Source organism: Panulirus ornatus, chromosome 20 (assembly GCF_036320965.1).
Source record: "Panulirus ornatus isolate Po-2019 chromosome 20, ASM3632096v1, whole genome shotgun sequence".
Taxonomy (NCBI): Eukaryota; Metazoa; Arthropoda; class Malacostraca; order Decapoda; family Palinuridae; genus Panulirus; species Panulirus ornatus.
The window spans coordinates 37,973,520-37,995,133 of record NC_092243.1 but is presented as its reverse complement, the minus strand read 5'-3'; the positions used below and the strand labels follow the sequence as shown (position 1 = coordinate 37,995,133).

At 43.3% G+C, this 21,614-nt stretch overlaps 2 protein-coding genes across 16 annotated transcripts in view; both read right to left on the bottom strand.

Annotated features, from left to right (window-relative positions):
• The window catches only part of LOC139755950 (uncharacterized), a 1,365,710-nt gene that overhangs the window by 742,837 nt on the left and 601,259 nt on the right, over positions 1-21,614 (bottom strand). The gene's annotated exons all lie outside the window — the stretch shown is intronic.
• The window catches only part of LOC139755949 (monocarboxylate transporter 14-like), a 50,745-nt gene continuing 35,884 nt past the window's right edge, over positions 6,754-21,614 (bottom strand). Inside the window, exons 3-4 of the mRNA XM_071674737.1 lie at positions 10,191-10,382; positions 6,754-7,002 (exon numbers count right to left, since the gene is read on the bottom strand). Of these exons, the coding sequence (XP_071530838.1) occupies positions 6,755-7,002; positions 10,191-10,382 (440 nt within the window). The 3' untranslated portion in view covers position 6,754. The remainder of the gene's footprint in view (positions 7,003-10,190; positions 10,383-21,614) is intronic.

The following is a 21,614-nucleotide window of genomic DNA, read 5'->3' as shown; positions in this document are numbered from 1 at the left end:
GCGCGCGAAAGAGAGACTTTTGGATGTTAATGTGCTGAGAGGTGCAACTGGAGGGATGTCTGATCATTATCTTGTGGAGGCGAAGGTGAAGATTTGTAGAGGTTTTCAGAAAAGAAGAGAGAATGTTTGGGGGAAGAGAGTGGTGAGAGTAAGTGAGCTTGGGAAGGATACTTGTGTGAGGAAGTACCAGGAGAGACTGAGTACTGAATGGAAAAAGGTGAGAATAAAGGAGGTAAGGGGAGTGGGGGAGGAATGGGATGTATTCAGGGAAGCAGTGATGGCTTGCGCAAAACATGCTTGTGGCATGAGAAGAGTGGGAGGTGGGTTGATTAGAAAGGGTAGTGAGTGGTGGGATGAAGAAGTAAGATTATTAGTGAAAGAGAAGAGAGAGGCATTTGGACGATTTTTGCGGGGAAAAATGCAAATGAGTGGGAGGTGTATAAAAGAAAGAGGCAGGAGGTCAAGAGAAAGGTGCAAGAGGTGAAAAAGAGGGCAAATGAGAGTTGGAGTGAGAGAGTATCATTAAATTTTAGGGAGAATAAAAATATGTTCTGGAAGGAGGTAGATAAAGTGCGTAAGACAAGGGAGCAAATGGGAACTTCAGTGAAAGGGGCTAATGGGGAGGTGATAACAAGTAGTGGTGATGTGAGAAGGAGATGGAGTGAGTATTTTGAAGGTTTGTTGAATGTGTTTGATGATAGAGTGGCAGATATAGGGTGTTTTGGTCGAGGTGGTGTGCAAAGTGCGAGGTTAGGGAAAATGATTTGGTAAATAGAGAAGAGGTAATAAAAGCTTTGCGGAATATGAAAGTCGGCAAGGCAGCAGATTTGGATGGTATTGCAGTGGAATTTATTAAAAAAGGGGGTGACTGTATTGTTGACTGGTTAGTAAGGTTATTTAATGTATGTATGATTCATGGTGAGGTGCCTGAGGATTGGAGGAATGCGTGCATGGTGCCATTGTATAAAGGCAAAGGGGATAAGAGTGAGTGCTCAAATTATAGAGGTATAAGGTTGTTGAGTATTCCTGGTAAATTATATGGGAGGGTATTGATTGAGAGGGTGAAGGCATGTACAGAGCATCAGATTAGGGAAGAGCAGTGTGGTTTCAGAAGTGGTAGAGGATGTGTGGATCAGGTGTTTGCTTTGAAGAATGTATGTGAGAAATACTTAGAAAAGCAAATGGATTTGTATGTAGCATTTATGGATCTGGAGAAGGCATATGACAGAGTTGATAGAGATGCTCTGTGGAAGGTACTAAGAATAGATGGTGTGGGAGGCAAGTTGTTAGAAGCAGTGAAAAGTTTTTATCGAGGATGTAAGGCATGTGTACGTGTAGGAAGAGAGGAAAGTGATTGGTCCTCTGTGAATGTATGTGTGTGATGTCTCCATGGTTCTTTAATTTGTTTATGGATGGGTTTGTTAGGGAGGTGAACGCAAGAGTTTTGCAAAGAGGGGCAAGTATGAAGTCTGTTGGGGATGAGAGAGCTTGGGAAGTGAGTCACTTGTTGTTCGCTGGTGGCTGATTCATGTGAGAAACTGCAGAAGCTGGTGACTGAGTTTGGTAAAGTGCGTGAAAGAAGAAAGTTAAGAGTAAATGTGAATAAGAGCAAGGTTATTAGGTACAGTAGGGTTGAGGGTCAAGTCAATTGGGAGGTAAGTTCGAATGGAGAAAAACTGGAGGAATTAAAGTGTTTTAGATATCTGGAAGTGGATCTGGCAGCGGATGGAACCATGGAAGCGGAAGTGAATCATAGGGTGGGGGAGGGGGCGAAAATTCTGGGAGCCTTGAAGAATGTGTGGAAGTCGAGAACATTATCTCGGAAAGCAAAAATGGGTATGTTTGAAGGAATAGTGGTTCCAACAATGTTGAATAGTTGCGAGGCGTGGGCTATGGATAGAGTTGTGCGCAGGAGGGTGGATGTGCTGGAAATGAGATGTTTGAGGACAATATGTGGTGTGAGGTGGTTTGATCGAGTAAGTAACTTAAGGGTAAGAGAGATGTGTATAAATAAGAAGAACGTGGTTGAGAGAGCAGAAGAGGGTGTTTTGAAATGGTTTGGTCACATGGAGAGAATGAGTGAGGAAAGATTGACCAAGAGGATATATGTGTCGGAGGTGGAGGGAACGAGAAGTGGGATACCAAATTGGAGGTGGAAAGATGGAGTGAAAAAGATTTTGAGTGATCGAGGCCTGAACATGCAGGAGGGTGAAAGGCGGGCAAGGAATAGAGTGAATTGGATCGATGCGGTATACCGGGGTCGACGTGCTGTCAATGGATTGAATCAGGGCATGTGAAGCGTGTGGGGTAAACCATGGAAAGTTCTGTGGGGCCTGGATGTGGAAAGGGAGCTGTGGTTTCGGGCATCATTGCATGACAGCTTGAGACTGAGTGTGAACGAATGGGGTCTTTGTTGTCTTTTCCTAGCGGTACCTCGCACACATGAGGGGGGAGGGGGATGTTATTCCATGTGTGGCGAGGTGGCGATGGGAATGAATAAAGGCAGACAGTGTGAATTGTGTGCACGTGTATATATGTATATGTCTGTGTGTGTATATACATGTGTACATTGAGATGTATGGGTGTGTATATTTGCGTGTGGGGACGTGTATGTATATACATGTGTATGGGGGTGGGTTAGGCCATTTCTTTCGTCTGTTTCCTTGCGCTACCTCGCAAACGCGGGAGACAGCGGCAAAGCAAAATAAATATATCAGTGATGATTTGAGGAGATGGAGTCAGTAATTTGAAGGATTGTTGAGTGTATTTGTTGACAGCGTGACAGATGTGAGCTGAGCTGTTTTGGTCCTACGATGTAAGAGAGTTTGAAAAATGATAAGGTGAAGAGAGGTGGTGGTGAAAGCTGTAACATAAGATGTGGCAAGGTTTCTGGCGTGGGTGATACTGAAGTTGAAATTCTTAATATAAGGAGAGACTATATTTTTGATTGGTTAGTTAGGATTTTCTGTGCGTGTATCGATCAAGGTTAGGTGCTTGAGGATTGGCGGAATGCATGTATAGCAATCATGTATAAAGGCAAGAAGAATAAAGGTGAGAGTTCGGACTACAGAAATGTAAGTTTGTTGATTACACCCGTTAAGTTATATGGGAGGGTATTTGAAAGGGTGAAGGCATGTGCAGAACATCAGACTAGGGAGGAGCAGTGTGGTTTCAGAAGTGGTAAAGGGTGTGTAGATCAGGTGTTTGCATTAAAAAATTTGCGTAAGATTAACTTAGAGAAACTAAAATATTCATATGTAGCATTTATGGATTTGGAAAAAGCATACGACAGGGTTGATACAGATGCCTTGCGGAAGGTCTTACAAATACATGGTGTAGGAGGTAAGCTAATTGAGGTAGTAAGAAGTATTAGCCAAGCGCGTAAGGTTTGTGCAGCGTATGGTTCCAGGCCAAGGTTGGTCTATGGCATTGGTTTGTAAATGTTCCCATGGCTGTTTAATCTATTTATGGATAAGGTGGTAAGGGAAGTATCTACATCAGTTATAACCTGTAACTCCTTCGTCAAGAGAAATATCACTGAATCTCCTTTTATCAAATACGCAAAGAATTGCAATATGAACGTGAGTGAGTATAAACTGGGTACCTTTACCGTAGGCAAGATTTGTAAACAGCTTAATCTGTCTTGAACGCGTGATGAAAATGTTATGACAGGCGCATTGCCAGACCTGACAGCCACAAACCACAGTGGCAACTGAGCTCCGCCTCACACACACACACACACACACACACACACACACATACACACACACACACACATATAGATTGAATGTACTTCAATCTTCTGCCTTTCTCTTAGTCTCCACAAAGATGCAATATGCTGTAAAGTGCATCCGGGACTTAGTTCCATATTTCCTCTTGGTTATCAGCATATATATATATATATATATATATATATATATATATATATATATATATATATATATATATATATATATATATATATATATATATCTTTTCTTTTCTTTCATACTATTCGCCATTTCCCACGTTAGCGAGGTAGCGTTAAGAACAGAGGACTGGGCCTTTGAGGGAATATCCTCATCTGGCCCCCTTCTCTGTTCCTTCTTTGAGAAAAACAAAAAAAAAAACAAGAGGGGAGGATTTCCAGCCCCCCGCTCCCTTCCCTTTTAGTCGCCTTCTACGACACGCAGGGAATACGTGGGAAGTATTCTTTATCCCCTATCCCCAGGGATAATATATATATATATATATATATATATATATATATATATATATAAAGGATTCATTAATCATTTGTGTTAATTCCAACCTTCTGTTTGATTAACTTAAAATTGCTTGAATAAGTTGGTGTCGGCGGCAAAAATCTTGTCATTTGCGCTTTGATTTTTTACATGTATTCCTAAGCTTGACTCTGTTAAATACGAGATAATGTAACAATGGTGGCACGGGTGACATGACAATTGGGTAGTGCAGCTGTGGTGTCACGGGTGACATGACTCTGGGAAGTGCAGTTGTGATGTCATGGGTGACATGACAATGGGTATTACAGCTGTGATGTCACAGGTAACATGACTCTGGTGTCATGGGTGACATGACACTGGGTACTGCAGGTGTGTTGCCAATGGTGACATGACCACAGGATAGTGAAAGCTGTGGAGTCATGGGTGACAAGACTATTGGATAGTGCAGTTTTGATGTCATAGGTGACATGACCAGTGGACAGTGCAGCTGTGGTGGTGTCATGGGTGATATAAATACTGGAGTGTGCAGCTGTGGTGTCCCGTTAGCATGACCACTGTGTAGTGCAGCTGTGGTATCACGGGTGACATGACACTGGGTAATGCAGTTGTGATATCATGGGTGACATGACAATGGGTATTGCAGCTGCGGTGTCACGGGTGAAATAACCCATGGGCAGTGCAGCTGTGGTGTCACGGGTGACATAACCACTGGACAATGCTACTTTGGTGTCACGGGTGACATGGCCATTGGTAATGGTAATACTGCTTCTGTGTTTGAGGTGTTGGCATTAGTAATGCTGTTTGGTGCTGGGACTGCCATTAATAACAGACGAATAAAATGTTTGTTGGTACTGCTGGTGCCATCACTGGACCTGTTCCTACTGCTGCAGTCATAGGTCCCCAGGCTTCTGTTTCTGGGCCTCCTCCTTCTGTTGCTAGGCCACGTGCTTCCGATGCTGGGCCTTTTGCTTCTGTTGCTAGGCCTCCTACTTCTGTTGCTAGGCCACCTGCTTCCGATGCTAGGCTTCCTACTTTTGTTGCTAGGCCACCTGCTTCTGATGCTGGGCCTTCTGTTTCTGTTGCTAGGCCTCCTACTTCTGTTGCTAGGCCACCTGCTTCCGATGCTGGGCCTCCCACTTTTGTTGCTAGGCCACCTGCTTCCGATGCTGGGCCTTCTGCTTCTGTTGCTAGGCCTCCTACTTCTGTTGCTAGGCCACCTGCTTCCGATGCTGGGCCTCCCACTTTTGTTGCTAGGCCACCTGCTTCCGATGCTGGGCCTTCTGCTTCTGTTGCTATGCCTCCTTCTTCTGTTGCTTGGCCCCTACTTCCGTTGCTATGCCTCCTAATTCTGTTGTTTTCCCTTCTTCTGTTGTTACTAGGACTCTTACTTCCGTTGCTGGGGTTCCTGCTGCTGCTGCTAGGCCTGCTACTTCTGTTGTTGTGTACTCTGCTGCTGTTGTTGGGTCTCCTGTCGCTGTTCCTCCTCCTGCTGTTGCTGGGTCTCCTCCTGCTGTTGCTGGGTCTCCTGTTGCTGTTGCCGGGTCTCCTGTTGCTGTTGCCGGGTCTCCTGTTGCTGTTGCCGGGTCTCCTGTTGCTGCTGCTGAGCTTGCTGCTGCTGTTGCTGGACCTCCTGTTGCTGTTGCTGGGTCTCCTGTTGTTGTTGTGGCTAAGCCTCTTACTGTTGTTGCTGGGTCTCTTAATGCTGGGCTTTCCACTGTTGTTGCTGTTAATGGGTCTCCTGTCGCTGTTTCTAGGCCTCTTCTGTTGCTAGGTCTCCTGCTGCTGTTGCTAGGTCTCCTGCTGCTGTTGCTAGGTCTCCTGCTGCTGTTGCTGGGTCTCCTGCTGCTGTTGTTGGGTCTCTTATTGCTTTTGCTGGGCTTCGTACTGTTGTTATTGGGCCTCCTGTTGCTGTTGCTGGGACTTCTGCTGCTATTGTTGGGATTCTTGTTGCTGTTGTTGTGACTCGTGTTGCTGTTTTTGGGCCTTGTGTTGCTGTTGTTGGGACCCCTGCTGCAGTTGTCAGGCCCTTCGATGCTGTTGTTGGGCATCCTGCTGCTGCTGAGACCTCCTGTTGCTGTTGTTGGGAGTCCGGCTGCTATTTTTCTAATGTTGTTGTAAGCCTTCGTTTGAGTTTTTGGCCTCCTGCTGCTGCGTCTTCTGTTGTTGTTGTTGGGACTCTTGCTCCTGTTGCTGGGTTTTCTGCTGTTGTTGTTGGGACTCCTGTTGCTGTTTCTGGGACTTTTGCTGCTGTTGTTAGGCTTTCTGTTGCTGTTGTTGGATCTTCTGCTGCTGTTGTTGAGAATCCCACTGTTGTTGTTGGGCTTTATGTTGTTGAGTCTTCGTTTGATTTTGTTTGGCCTCCTGCTGTTGTTGTTGGATCTTCTGCTGCCGTTCTTCGGCCTTCGTTTGATGTTGTTTGGTCTCCTGCTGCTGTTGCTGGGTCTTCTGCTGCTATTGTTGGCCTCCTTCTGCTGTTGTTGTTGGGTGTATTGCTGCTGCAGATGGATCTCCTGCTGCTGTTGTTGGGCTTTCTACTGCTGTTGCTGGGACTGCTGCTGCTGCTGCTGCTGCTGTTGAGCGCTCTGCTTCTGGTCCTCCTTCGGTTGGGCTTCCTGCAGGTGGGCTTTCTTCTGCTGGGCATCCATCTGCTGAGCTTCCTTGCGTTTGTCATAGGCGACGGCGGCGGGCATGAAGATCCAGAGGATGAAGGTGATGAACATACAGCTGGCCAGGACCCACAGACTCACCACATAGCTCCCGCTCACGTCACGTATCACACCTGGGGAGGGTACACTTGAGTCACGTATCACACCTGGGGAAGGTACACAAGTGAGTCAGGTATCACACCTGGGAAAGGTACACTGGCGAGTCACGTATCACACCTGGGGAAGGTACACTGGTGAGTCACGTATCACACCTGGGGAAGGTACACTGGTGAGTCACGTATCACACCTGGGGAAGGTACACTGGTGAGTCATATATCACACCTGGCGAAGGTACACTGATGAGCCACGTACCACACCTGGGAAATGACACTGGTGAGTCACGTATCACACCAAGGGAAGGTACACTGGTGAGTCACGTATCACACCTGGGGAAGGTACACTGTTGAGTCACGTATCACACCAAGGGAAGGTACACTGTTGAGTCACGTATCACACCTGGGGAAGGTACACTGGTGAGTCACGGATCACACCTGGGGAAGGTACATTGGTGAGTCACATATTACACCTAGTGAAGGTACTCTGGTGAGTCACGTATCACATTTGGAAAAGTACACAGGTGAGTCACGTATCACACCTGGGGAAGGTACACTGGTGAGTCACGTATCACAACTGGGGAAGGTACACTGACGAGTCACGTATCACATCTGGGGAAGGTATACTGGTGAGTCGAGTATCACATCTGGGGAAGGTACAATGATGAGCCACGTATCACATGTGGGGACGGTACAATTGTGAGTCACGTTTGGGGAAGGTACACTGATGAGTCACGTAACACACCCGGGGAGGGCATACTGGTGAGTCATACACTTAGGAAGGTACACTGAGTCAAATATCACATATGGGGAAGGTATATTGGTGAGTCAAGTATCACACCTGGGGAAGGTACGCTGAGTCAAATATCACATATGGGGAGGGTACACTGGTGAGTCAGGTATCACAACTGGGGAAGATACACTGATGAGTCAAATATCACACCTGGGGAGGGTGCACTGGTGAGTCACGTGTCAGACCTGGGGAAGGTACACTGGTGAGTCACATGTTACACAAGGGAAGGTACACTGGTGAGTCACATATTACACCTGGGAAAGGTACATTGTTGAGTCACGTATCACACCTGGGGGAGGTACGCTGGTGAACCACCTATCACACCTGGGTAAGGTACACTGGTGAGTCACGTATCACGTCTGAGGAAGGTACACTGATGAGTCACGTCTCACACCTGATAATGGCACACTGGTGAATCACGTATCACACCTAGGGAAGGTACACTGTTGAGTCACGTTCCACACCTGGGGATGGTACACTGGCGAGTCACGTATCACACTTGCGAAAGGTACACTGGTGAGTCACGTATCACACTTGGGGAAGGTACACTGGTGAATCATGTATCACACCTGGGGAAGGTACACTTGTGAGTCACGTATCACACTTGGGGAAGGTACACTGGTGAGTCACGTATCACATCTGGGGAAGGCACAATGGAGAGTCACGTATCACACCCAGGGAAGGTACACTGGTGAGTCACATGTTACACATGGGGAAGGTACAATGCTGAGTCACGTATCACACCTGGGGAAGGTACTCTGGTGAGTCAAGTATCACACCTGGGGAAAGTTCACTTGAGAGTCACGTATCACACCTGGGGAAGGTACACTGGTGAGTCACGTATCATACCTGGGGAAGATACACTGGTGAGTCAGGTATCACACCTCAGGAAGGTTCACTTGTGAGTCACATATCATACCTGGGGAAGGTACGCTGATGAGTCAAGTATGACACCTGGTGAAGGTGTACTGGCGAGTCACGTATGAGACCTGGGGAAGGTACACTGGTGAGTCACATGTTACACCCGGGGAAGGTACACTAGTGAGTCACATATTACACTTGTGGAAAGTACATTGGTGAGCCACGTATCACACCCGGGGAGGTACACTGGTGAACCACTTATCACACCTGGGTAAGGTACACTGGTGAATCAGGTATCACACCTCAGGAATGCCCACTTGTGAGTCCCGTATCACACTTGGGAAGGTGCAATAGTGAGTCACACATTACACCTGGGAAAGGTACACTGATGAGTCACGTATCACACCTAAGGAAGGTACACTGGTGAGTCACATATCACACCTGGGGAAGGTACATTAGCGAGTCATACATCACACCAGGGGAAGGTACACTGGTGAGTCACATATCACACCTTGGGAAGGTACATTGGTGAGTCAAGTATCATATCTGAGGATGGCACACTGGTGAGTCACTTGTCATACCTGGGGAAGGTACAATGATGAGCCACGTATCATACCTGGGGAAGGTACACTGGTGAGTCACACATCACACCTGGGGAAGGTACACTGATGAGTCACGTATCACACTTGGGAAAGGTACATTGATGAGCAACGTATCACACCTGGGGAAGGATTACTTGTGAGTCACGTATCACACCTGGGTAAGGTGCAATGGTGAGTCACACATCACACCTGGGGAAGGTACACTGATGAGTCACGTATCACACTTGGTAAAGGTACATTGATGCGCCACGTATCACACCTGGGGAAGGATTACTTGTGAGTCACGTATCACACTTGGGGAAGGTACACGATGAGTCACTTGTCATAATTGGGGATGGTACACTTACGAGTGCACGTATCACTTCTAGGGAAGATACAATGGTGAGTCACGTATCACATCTGGGGAAGGTACACTGATGGGTCACGTATCACACCTGGGTAGGGTACACTGAGGAGTCACGTAGGGAAGGTACACTGGTGAGTCACGTATTGCACTTGGGGAGTTACACTGGTGAGACAAGTATCACATATGGGGAAGGTACACTGGTTAGCCAGCCTTAACATGACTCATGATGAGCATTGGACATGGGAACGTTAGAACTTTTTCGTTTTTGTTTATCTTCGTGAAGCGAATCTTCCTTTTCCGAAGTTATTCGCATAAATCTTCGTTATCATTTGATATATAGGCAATAGTCCTTGTTAAATACATTGTTAAATGATAATGCAAATTAACAGTATATTTCAGTTATTAGCAGCTCGTGGTTACGTGCGTATATTAGATCAGTAGTAAGTCAGAAGGATGCTGGGAAAGTTCATGCATGGTAAAGACTGAACCTGTCTTGCTCACCTCACTCCACAAACAAACCTTCAGCAACACCCACATCCCGGTCGTCGTGGCTCCACCTCTAACCACCTGCACCTGGAGTACAGGGAGGCCATAACATCCAACTTACCAAAGACAGCGCCAAAAGCCAGAATCCAGACCCCGTTCATGAAAGAGTTGATGCCAAATGCTGGGGCAAAGTTCTCCAGGTCCAGGTAATCCAGCATGAGGAGGGAGAGGATGCTAATGTAGGCGCCAACGCCGCAGCCCCAGACCCCTGCCACCACTGCCATGGCCCACACTTCTCTCACCACGGTGGACACTAACGGAACAAAGTGGAGGTGGAATATGAGGCAGGGTGAGAATCACTCCAAAACCCTAAACAGCTTTGACTTCTCATTTATTGATGTTCTAAGTTATCTGTAGATTATAAGTCAATATTGTTTACAGGAACATTTAAGTATCTGAGGTAAGAATTCGGACAGGTAGCTGGAAAACATATCCAGCGTAATTCTTTTCAAAAATTGTTTAGAGTTTATTTTCGCAGTATTCATGACTGCGCAAACACTTTAAGTTGCTAATCAGTTTGAGGTTCATCTTCGAGACAAAGAAAAACATTAAGGTGAACCATTCGATGGCGGCCAGCAGAAAACACAGACCGTCACCAGACAAGGGCCCTCACCAGGAACAAGGCCAGAGAACTTGACATCAAATGTGTCGAAGGACGACACAACGGCGAGCACCACCACCTGTTCACCAACAGTTAGGCTGCTGCATATCTTATTCTCATTTATTCTATCCGGCGTTGTACGTTAAACAGTTACCTTCTTTTGTACAACTTTATATAATTTGCATTATCTTGTTCTGGGGCAACGGACGAGGTAGTAATGGTACAGAACTTGATTTTTTTTAGACATTCTGTCAATGATACTCGTAAGTGTTATACGAGGGATACTGATGATAAAACAATGGTTAACATCAGAGGTACTGATGATAAAACAATGGTTAAAATCAGAGGTACTGATGATAAAACAATGGTTAACTTCAGAGGTAGTGAAGATAAAACAATGGTTAACATCAGAGGTACTGATGATAAAACAATGGTTAACTTCAGAGGTACTGATGATAAAACAATGGTTAAAATCAGAGGTACTGATGATAAAACAATGGTTAACTTCAGAGGTAGAAGATAAAACAATGGTTAACATCAGAAGTACTGAAGATAAAACAATGGTTAACATCAGAGGTACTGAAGATAAAACAATGGTTAAAATCAGAGGTACTGAAGATAAAACAATGGTTAAAATCAGAGGTACTGAAGATAAAACAATGGTTAACATCAGAGGTACTGAAGATAAAGCAATGGTTAACATCAGAGGTACTCAAGATAAAGCAATGGGGAGTACCAGAGGTACTGAAGATAAAACATTTGTAATTACAATGAAAGTATGACGCCGAATATCTGTACTCCATGAAATTTTTAGGATGAGATACTTATACAAACTCTTTTTAAGTACAACTTAAGGGGAAAGCTTGGTCGTCACAATATGGGTTAAGTATCATCAAGATATTCACTTTAGTGGAATAAGCAAGCAATCATCTGAGGCTACGATCTGCTGAAATGTGTCTGAAGTCATAGTGTGTGGCACTCGTCTAGCTGTGGTTCTTGTTAGTTCCCTTCCACATGAACGAAACAGACAAGTCGAGGAATGTTAGTTAGACTCCAAGGAGGTGGTATCACAAGTAATGGGGTCTCAGTCTTCTAAGGTTTTGGGCCCTAAATCTTGTAGAAAAGACACTCACATGGATTTAGACGGGAAAAGTTACATAAAACAATCAGTTATGATAAGCCTAAGAAAGGAGGCGAGGGAAAAATCCAAGGGATGAGTCAACAGAGACTATAAGATTGCAGAAATGATGAGAAGTGATCAAGAAACAAAATCAGAGGTTAACGAAGTTAGAGGAGGGGATAAAGAAATTGAAATTTCATATCAAAGAACAAGAATGGTATTATCAGATGCAAGAGAGATTTAGAGATTTGAAAATTGTAGTCAAATGGCATGAACACGGAACCATTTATGGGAAGTGATTCAATGAAAATATATCCTGAGTAAAGAAGAGGCAATGATGAACCAAAAATGGTTAGAAAGGTCTTGAATGGACGTCCATGGGACTGTTTAAGAAAACAAAATGCCCATAATACAAAGCACACAGACTATCAATGATAGTGTGCGAGGAGTGAGAATAGGAACAATTTCTGGGACAGTCAAACAGAACCAGAACCTAAAGAATGATGTAGTGAAGATGAGCCATGAAGTACTAAAACCGGACACAAGGAATCACTTGAAGCTACAGGATCAATACTTGTTGGCAATATAGGAGTCTTAAAGATAACCAGAAACATGGAAGTTGACGTTTCAACCTTCATGAATTTAGTAGAAAAGTGAGTGGCACCGAAATAAAGTAGATTAGTGAAGCAAGAGGTTGATATATTCAACTAAGTGATGACTTTGTGACTGGAAGGAGACCATATTCCAGAAAAAGAGGAAAGGATGAAGAAGGTAGGAATGCTAATCAAGATTCCTAGAGGCTATAACCTTACCAAACGCAGTCTGTGATACAAAAAATGAAGCGGGTTGGTGGATATAGTCAAGACGTAAGGTAAGACCGATAACGATTAAATCTTAATTAGGTCATGTAGCCAGGAGGTACTTTGGCAGGTTAAGGTTAGGGGCAAGGAAGAATTTAGTAGGGTATTCATCAGAGGTGATAGATTAAGGGAAGATAAGTAAAGAATACAATCAAATGGCAATATACAGAAAAGTTGTAGTGAAGCAAGAGGACGGAATATCAGTCAGTGTCGCAAACAGCTCAGGAATGTGTAATGATGGATACGTACAGTGAGGCAGACAGCATGGTGATAAATGATACGTACAGTGAGGCAGACAGCATGGTAATAAATGATAAAGAGCTGGAATTCAAGGATCGTATTAGGTCATAGGTCACCCTCGACGACCTCACCTTTCTCCAGGTACAAACTCAGGTTGACCTACGTTCTAGGAAATATTTTTACAATCATTTCACTTCATAAATTATCTCATTTATATAAGCCAACATTTTGATTCAAATCATTATCTCTACCATGTATGATAAGAGACAGTTCAACAATAATTCTATCCATTACTGAGTTATTGTATGTGATAACATTAACACTGCTCCATTCAGTTTGATGACCAGAGTCTTAAAGATGGACGAGCAGTGCATTTTATTCTTAAGCATACCTAGCACTATGTTCTTCAACTCGAATATTAAGAACCCTACCAGTTTGACCCACGTAAAACTGATCACACTCTTTACGTGGGATATTGTACACATAACTCTCCTGAGAAGTTACAGAATTCCTCATAAGACTTTCCTTAACCTTATTATCATTGCTGACGACTACAGTAGCATCAAAAGTTTTAAAGAATAAGGAATTAAGAAAGTTCTCACAGTAGGGTAATACGAGCAAAGATTTTGTTTACAAAGTGTTCTTCTGACTGAACAACGTCAAAAGATTTTCTACCAAGATTACAAGCTGAATCAGGGATATGTTTACGATACAGTGTGTGTGTGTGTGTGTGTGTGTGTGTGTGTGTGTGTGTTTATATATCATCGTGGGTACTGTGACTGGAGGGTACTCATGAGAATCATCAGGTCTTCTCAACCTCGTACCAAAATTCTCTTGTGCGCAGTGACGTCACACGCAGTGGTTCAGTCTGCTTCAGGTGAACCCCCTGCCAGTTGTCTCCTGGCTACCGGTGCTCACAGTTCTCACATAATCATACCTTCTCGCTGTGCATTGACTGACTGGACGCAGGTGAACGCAAGCTAAAGGGTGCAACATAAGTTACCATAGATCTCTAAAAGACGATAAAGGAAGGATGATAGGGATTACATTTTGCAAAAGAAGTGACATTTTCAGCCGAGCCACCGCCTACGTATGCAGCCACCACTATGAGACAACTACATACGAACGAAACCTTAAGTATGAGCTGCTTGGCATACCAGAACCTCCATCACTAGAAAAACTCAAACCTAGAGCAACACTCCACACTGCTGCTTCAGCGCATGTATGATGTTTACCAACAACCATGTATGCTCACTTTGCTAGACATTACAAGTTTCGATCGATGTTATGAAGCTTGAAACAGTAAATCAATCTTTATTGTTTTTTTGTCAACTGGTTGTATTTATGATTCACGAACATGACACATCAGTTGTCTTGGTCATGATGTGTCTGGTTAGATAAGTGATGAAGTTTGTATGTATATTCTTCATGTATGTGTACATATTCTGATGCCGAATAAAATTGTTTTAAGGGGGGGGCAGATGTGAAAGGGGGGGGGGGGGGACAGTTGTGTGTGCTTCGATTCAAAATGTTTTTTTTTTTAACAACTTGCCTCGAGATGGCACATGTGGGGGAGCAAATGGTGAACTCAAACCATCAATCTGTAGTTAAATTTTTGCTTTGTCTTCTTTTGGTTGGTCGATGGCAATGGGGAAAAATTGACAAAAAATGTTGGTAATGTGAAAAAAATGACTTTTTGCATCATAACCAATACTTACTACATATTAATCATTAATGCCTACCTACAAAGAGAGATCAAAGTGAGTGAAAAATACGCAATTTCTCCGAAAAGATAAGAAATTTATGTGTGGCAGTCATGTACGTACATTGTTTTTTTCGTATGTAAATATTTGATGTGTTCACTTAAGGTAGTAGAGATGGAATTGCGGGACATCCAGAGGCCACATCTGGTGGAGGCAAGAACGTGACATGTATGTACTCGTCATCAGCCAAAGAAAATGGTGTGTGTGACACAGACAATATGCCAAACACTGGAAAGATAATGATTCATTAAATAAGATTATGAAGACTTTACATAGGAAACTTCATAATGGTACAAAAGGGAGGATAAACTTAGTTTTGAAGAAAAAGGAATATGAAAATCTCATAACTATATCACAATCTAAGCTTGAAAATGAGCATGTGAACATCACTGCTGATATAAAAGAGAAATTTGGTGCATATTTTTCTAAGATTCAATTAGTCCATTACTTAAAGGCCAGAAGGACAGAAGATAATAGTCGAGTAGTAACTATAATAAGCTTAAGCACTAAGGCTTACTCCTATCTAAGGAAACAGGGATTCCTTCCTGTGACTTCATTAAGCTAAACTTGATGTGGACTCTGGCCCTTTACTGTCAGTCATAAATCTTTTGAGGCATAAAGCTGAGACTATGGCAGAATCTGAGTGGCTTTGTGCTTCATCCTTTGATGAGACTAGTGTTGCACAGGAATGGTCATATGACAAGGCCATAGACACAGTTCATGCATCTATAAGCAATGTTCTACGTTCAATGATTACATGGTTAACGAAGAACTGGACACAGCTTGTGTATTAGTTTTGATACAGACATGAGTGAAGACATGTTATTTGATCTCATTGTGAGATTAGAAGAAGCTGGAGCGTTGATAGTAGAGATGGTAGATGATCTTGGTCTCACTAATATGAAACTATGGAGAAATCTATGTAAACAATTCAAGTATCACAAATCCACCTGATTCGGAACCAGAAATTTTTGCTTTTGGTGATGTTGCACACTTGTTAGAGCACATATGAAACAACTCTCTAGATCATGGGTTTGTACCTAATAGTGAACTTGTCATTAGAAGTGACTCAGATCTGAAAACAGCACATAGACTGTCTCAGAAGCACATAGATGTCAAAGGGGTAGCTAGAATGAATGTTCGCTTAGCTGCTTTGCTAGTGTCTCATACAACAACCAAGTCCTTGAAATATTCTGGTCAGCAATGTCTTCTTAAGAGTCAAAACTGACATGATACAAGTGAGTTTATAACATGAGTTGTTTCATGGTTTGATCTTTTCAGTTCAAAAAACCTAATGGTAAAGTCTCAAGGGCTGCATATGGTATTAATTTGCAAGACAAACTAAAGTGCTGGAACGAATGTTGACCACTGCCAAAACAATGCAAACTGGGAGCAAAAATAGCTTCTAACCAATTCAAAAAGGCCTCATTATCTCATGCCAATCTCTGTCCAAATTATATCATTTTGTGAAAGCAAAATATAATGTCAAATGTATCATGAACTACAGGTTGAATCAAGATACCCTTGAGCATTTCATGGGGTGTATAAGACACATGAGAGTTTCCATCAACAACCCACCTCCTGTGCAGTTCAAGTACAGGATCAGATCACTTCTTGTTGATAAAAGCTGTGTTCTGGTGGGAAGAAACCATAACATTCAGTGGGAAAATAATGACACATCTTGAACAGAGGCATTATCTTCAAGACCCAGTCCATGCCAGTATCCTGGTCAGAACACACACGACCTGGAATCTAACCTTATGGTGTCTTCTGTCTTGTTTACATATTTGGATATTCAGAATATAGAACCTCAGAGCAGTGAAGTGGATGATGAAGACACTGAGGCAGCTTGTTTCACTGAACCCAACCAAACATTACAAGAATGTGTAGAAACAGAAGCCTTGAGATATGTTAGGAATACATCACTCATAAGAGCCCTAAGTATAGTCTTCTTGGAAGTAAGTTGCAGAAAAAGAAACCTGGATATGAGCCATACTTACGTAGAATAGAAAATGCTCAAATGACCCCAACATTTTTTTTTTATTTACTAGTAATGGAGAAATTGTTCCTTTGCTATCACGGATAAGACTCACTAAGCCAGAAAAAGTTTCTGTGAGGATAGTATCAAGTAAAATTTGTATGTTGATTTGCCTGCTGAAGTTTTTACAGTCTTTGTTAAGTGTAGAATGTTCTTCAGAATAAGAATCTTAGACAGAAACATAGCAGATTCATCAGTGAATGTAACACACAACAGAAAAAACTGTCGAAAAAAAATACATTCTGAAATATTTACTGTGTATACTTGGTAAGAAACGCCTTACGACAAGCGAATATAAGAAGAGGACTAAGTTGAAGACTATCTCCTCACCTCTTACATTCAAGTTAGAAAATATTATTGAACTACGAAGGGTAAGCAACTGTTGTGAAGAAAAGGCGGGGGGGGGGGGGGGGATGTAGGGATTACGGGACTGACGTAGTCTCGTAATGAATGGGCAGTGGGAAGAGATGACAGGCTGGCCAGTGTTAAAGTGTTTCAGAAGATGAAAGAGTGTGGGCTGAGGAACTGGTCAACTGGGAGCAGTAAGGCTAGAAGGGAGATGTCTAGAATGAGTGGGATGACAAGGGTGGTGTGTATGGAGGGGTTTAGGAATGAGGCAGTGAGGGAAGACTGGAACACTTCTTACGTAAGAATATGGATAAGGAATTGCTGAATCATGTTATTTATTTATACTTTGTCCCTGTCTCCCACGTAAGCGAGGTAGCACAAGGAAACAGATGAAACAATGGCCCTACCCACCCACATACACACAGACACACACACACACAGACACAGACACAGACACACACACACACACACATATATATATATATATATATATATATATATATATATATATATATATATATATATATATATTTTTTTTTTTTTTTTTTTATACATCGTCGCTGTCTCCCGCGTTTGCGAGGTAGCGCAAGGAAACAGACGAAAGAAATGGCCCAACCCCCCCCATACACATGTACATACACACGTCCACACACGCAAATATACATACCTACACAGCTTTCCATGGTTTACCCCGGACGCTTCACATGCCTTGATTCAATCCACTGACAGCACGTCAACCCCTGTATACCACATCGCTCCAATTCACTCTATTCCTTGCCCTCCTTTCACCCTCCTGCATGTTCAGGCCCCGATCACACAAAATCCTTTTCACTCCATCTTTCCACCTCCAATTTGGTCTCCCTCTTCTCCTCGTTCCCTCCACCTCCGACACATATATCCTCTTGGTCAATCTTTCCTCACTCATTCTCTCCATGTGCCCAAACCATTTCAAAACACCCTCTTCTGCTCTCTCAACCACGCTCTTTTTATTTCCACACATCTCTCTTACCCTTACGTTACTTACTCGATCAAACCACCTCACACCACACATTGTCCTCAAACATCTCATTTCCAGCACATCCATCCTCCTGCGAACAACTCTATCCATAGCCCACGCCTCGCAACCATACAACATTGTTGGAACCACTATTCCTTCAAACATACCCATTTTTGCTTTCCGGGATAATGTTCTCAACTTCCACACATTTTTCAAGGCTCCCAAAATTTTCGCCCCCTCCCCCACCCTATGATCCACTTCCGCTTCCATGGTTCCATCCGCTGACAGATCCACTCCCAGATATCTAAAACACTTCACTTCCTCCAGTTTTTCTCCATTCAAACTCACCTCCCAATTGACTTGACCCTCAACCCTACTGTACCTAATAACCTTGCTCTTATTCACATTTACTCTTAACTTTCTTCTTCCACACACTTTACCAAACTCCGTCACCAGCTTCTGCAGTTTCTCACATGAATCCGCCACCAGCGCTGTATCATCAGCGAACAACAACTGACTCACTTCCCAAGCTCTCTCATCCCCAACAGACTTCATACTTGCCCCTCTTTCCAAGACTCTTGCATTTACCTCCCTAACAACCCCATCCATAAACAAATTAAACAACCATGGAGACATCACACACCCCTGCCGCAAACCTACATTCACTGAGAACCAATCACTTTCCTCTCTTCCTACACGTACACATGCCTTACATCCTCGATAAAAACCTTTAACTGCTTCTAACAACTTGCCTCCCACACCATATATTCTTAATACCTTCCACAGAGCATCTCTATCAACTCTATCATATGCCTTCTCCAGATCCATAAATGCTACATACAAATCCATTTGCTTTTCTAAGTATTTCTCACATACATTCTTCAAAGCAAACACCTGATCCACACATCCTCTACCACTTCTGAAACCACACTGCTCTTCCCCAATCTGATGCTCTGTACATGCCTTCACCCTCTCAATCAATACCCTCCCATATAATTTACCAGGAATACTCAACAAACTTATACCTCTGTAATTTGAGCACTCACTCTTATCCCCTTTGCCTTTGTACAATGGCACTATGCACGCATTCCGCCATATACACACACGTCCACAAATGCACATATACATACCTATAAATTCTAACGTATCTTTACTAAAAAAGGGGGTGACTGTATTGTTGACTGGTTGGTAAGGTTATTTAATGTATGTATGACTCATGGTGAGGTGCCTGAGGATTGGCGGAATGCGTGCATAGTGCCATTGTACAAAGGCAAAGGGGATAAGAGTGAGTGCTCAAATTACAGAGGTATAAGTTTGTTGAGTATTCCTGGTAAATTATATGGGAGGGTATTGATTGAGAGGGTGAAGGCATGTACAGAGCATCAGATTGGGGAAGAGCAGTGTGGTTTCAGAAGTGGTAGAGGATGTGTGGATCAGGTGTTTGCTTTGAAGAATGTATGTGAGAAATACTTAGAAAAGCAAATGGATTTCTATGTAGCATTTATGGATCTGGAGAAGGCATATGATAGAGTTGATAGAGATGCTTTGTGGAAGGTATTAAGAATATATGGTGTGGGAGGAAAGTTGTTAGAAGCAGTGAAAAGTTTTTATCGAGGATGTAAGGCATGTGTACGTGTAGGAAGAGAGGAAAGTGATTGGTTCTCAGTGAATGTAGGTTTGCGGCAGGGGTGTGTGATGTCTCCATGGTTGTTTAATTTGTTTATGGATGGGGTTGTTAGGGAGGTAAATGCAAGAGTTTTGGAAAGAGGGGCAAGTATGAAGTCTGTTGGGGATGAGAGAGCTTGGGAAGTGAGTCAGTTGTTCGCTGATGATACAGCGCTGGTGGCTGATTCATGTGAGAAACTGCAGAAGCTGGTGACTGAGTTTGGTAAAGTGTGTGGAAGAAGAAAGTTAAGAGTAAATGTGAATAAGAGCAAGGTTATTAGGTACAGTAGGGTTGAGGGTCAAGTCAATTGGGAGGTGAGTTTGAATGGAGAAAAACTGGAGGAAGTGAAGTGTTTTAGATATCTGGGAGTGGATTTGGCAGCGGATGGAACCATGGAAGCGGAAGTGAATCATAGGGTGGGGGAGGGGGCGAAAATTCTGGGGGCCTTGAAGAATGTGTGGAAGTCGAGAACATTATCTCGGAAAGCAAAAATGGGTATGTTTGAAGGAATAGTGGTTCCAACAATGTTGTATGGTTGCGAGGCGTGGGCTATGGATAGAGTTGTGCGCAGGAGGATGGATGTGCTGGAAATGAGATGTTTGAGGACAATGTGTGGTGTGAGGTGGTTTGATCGAGTGAGTAACGTAAGGGTAAGAGGGATGTGTGGAAATAAAAAGAGCGTGGTTGTGAGAGCAGAAGAGGGTGTTTTGAAGTGGTTTGGGCACATGGAGAGAATGAGTGAGGAAAGATTGACCAAGAGGATATATGTGTCGGAGGTGGAGGGAACGAGGAGAAGAGGGAGACCAAATTGGAGGTGGAAAGATGGAGTGAAAAAGATTTTGTGTGATCGGGGCCTGAACATGCAGGAGGGTGAAAGGAGGGCAAGGAATAGAGTGAATTGGAGCGATGTGGTATACCGGGGTTGACGTGCTGTCAGTGGATTGAATCAAGGCATGTGAAGCGTCTGGGGTAAACCATGGAAAGCTGTGTAGGTATGTATATTTGCGTGTGTGGACGTATGTATATACATGTGTATGGGGGGGGGGTTGGGCCATTTTCTTTCGTCTGTTTCCTTGCGCTACCTCGCAAACGCGGGAGACAGCGACAAAGTATAAAAAAAAGAAAAAAAAAAAAATATATATATATATATATATATATATATATATATATATATATATATATATATATATATATATATATATATATATATATATCATTTTCATTATTTTATTTTGCTTTATCGCTGTCTCCCGCGTTAGCGAGGTAGCGCAAGGAAACAGACGAAAGAATGGCCCAACCCACCCACATACACATGTATATACGTACACGTCCACACACGCAAATATACATACCTATACATCTCAATGTATGCATATATATACACACACAGACATATACATATATACACATGTACATAATTCATACTGTCTGCCCTTATTTATTCCCATCGCCACCCTACCACACATGAAATAACAACCCCCTCCCCCCTCATCTGTGCGAGGTAGCGCTTGGAAAATACAATAATGGCCACATTCGTTTACACTCAGTCTCTAGCTGTCATGTAATAATGCATCGAAACCACAGCTCCCTTTCCACATCCAGGTCCCACAAAACTTTCCATGGTTTACCCAAGACGCTTCACATGCCCTGGTTCAATCCATTGACAGCACGTCGACCCCGGTATACCACATCGTTCCAATTCACTCTATTCCTTGCACGCCTTTCACCCTCCTGCATGTTCAGGCCCCGATCACTCAAAATCTTTTTCTCTCCATCCTTCCACCTCCAATCTGGTCTCCCACTTCTCGTTCCCTCCACCTCTGACACATATATCCTCTTTGTCAACCTCTCC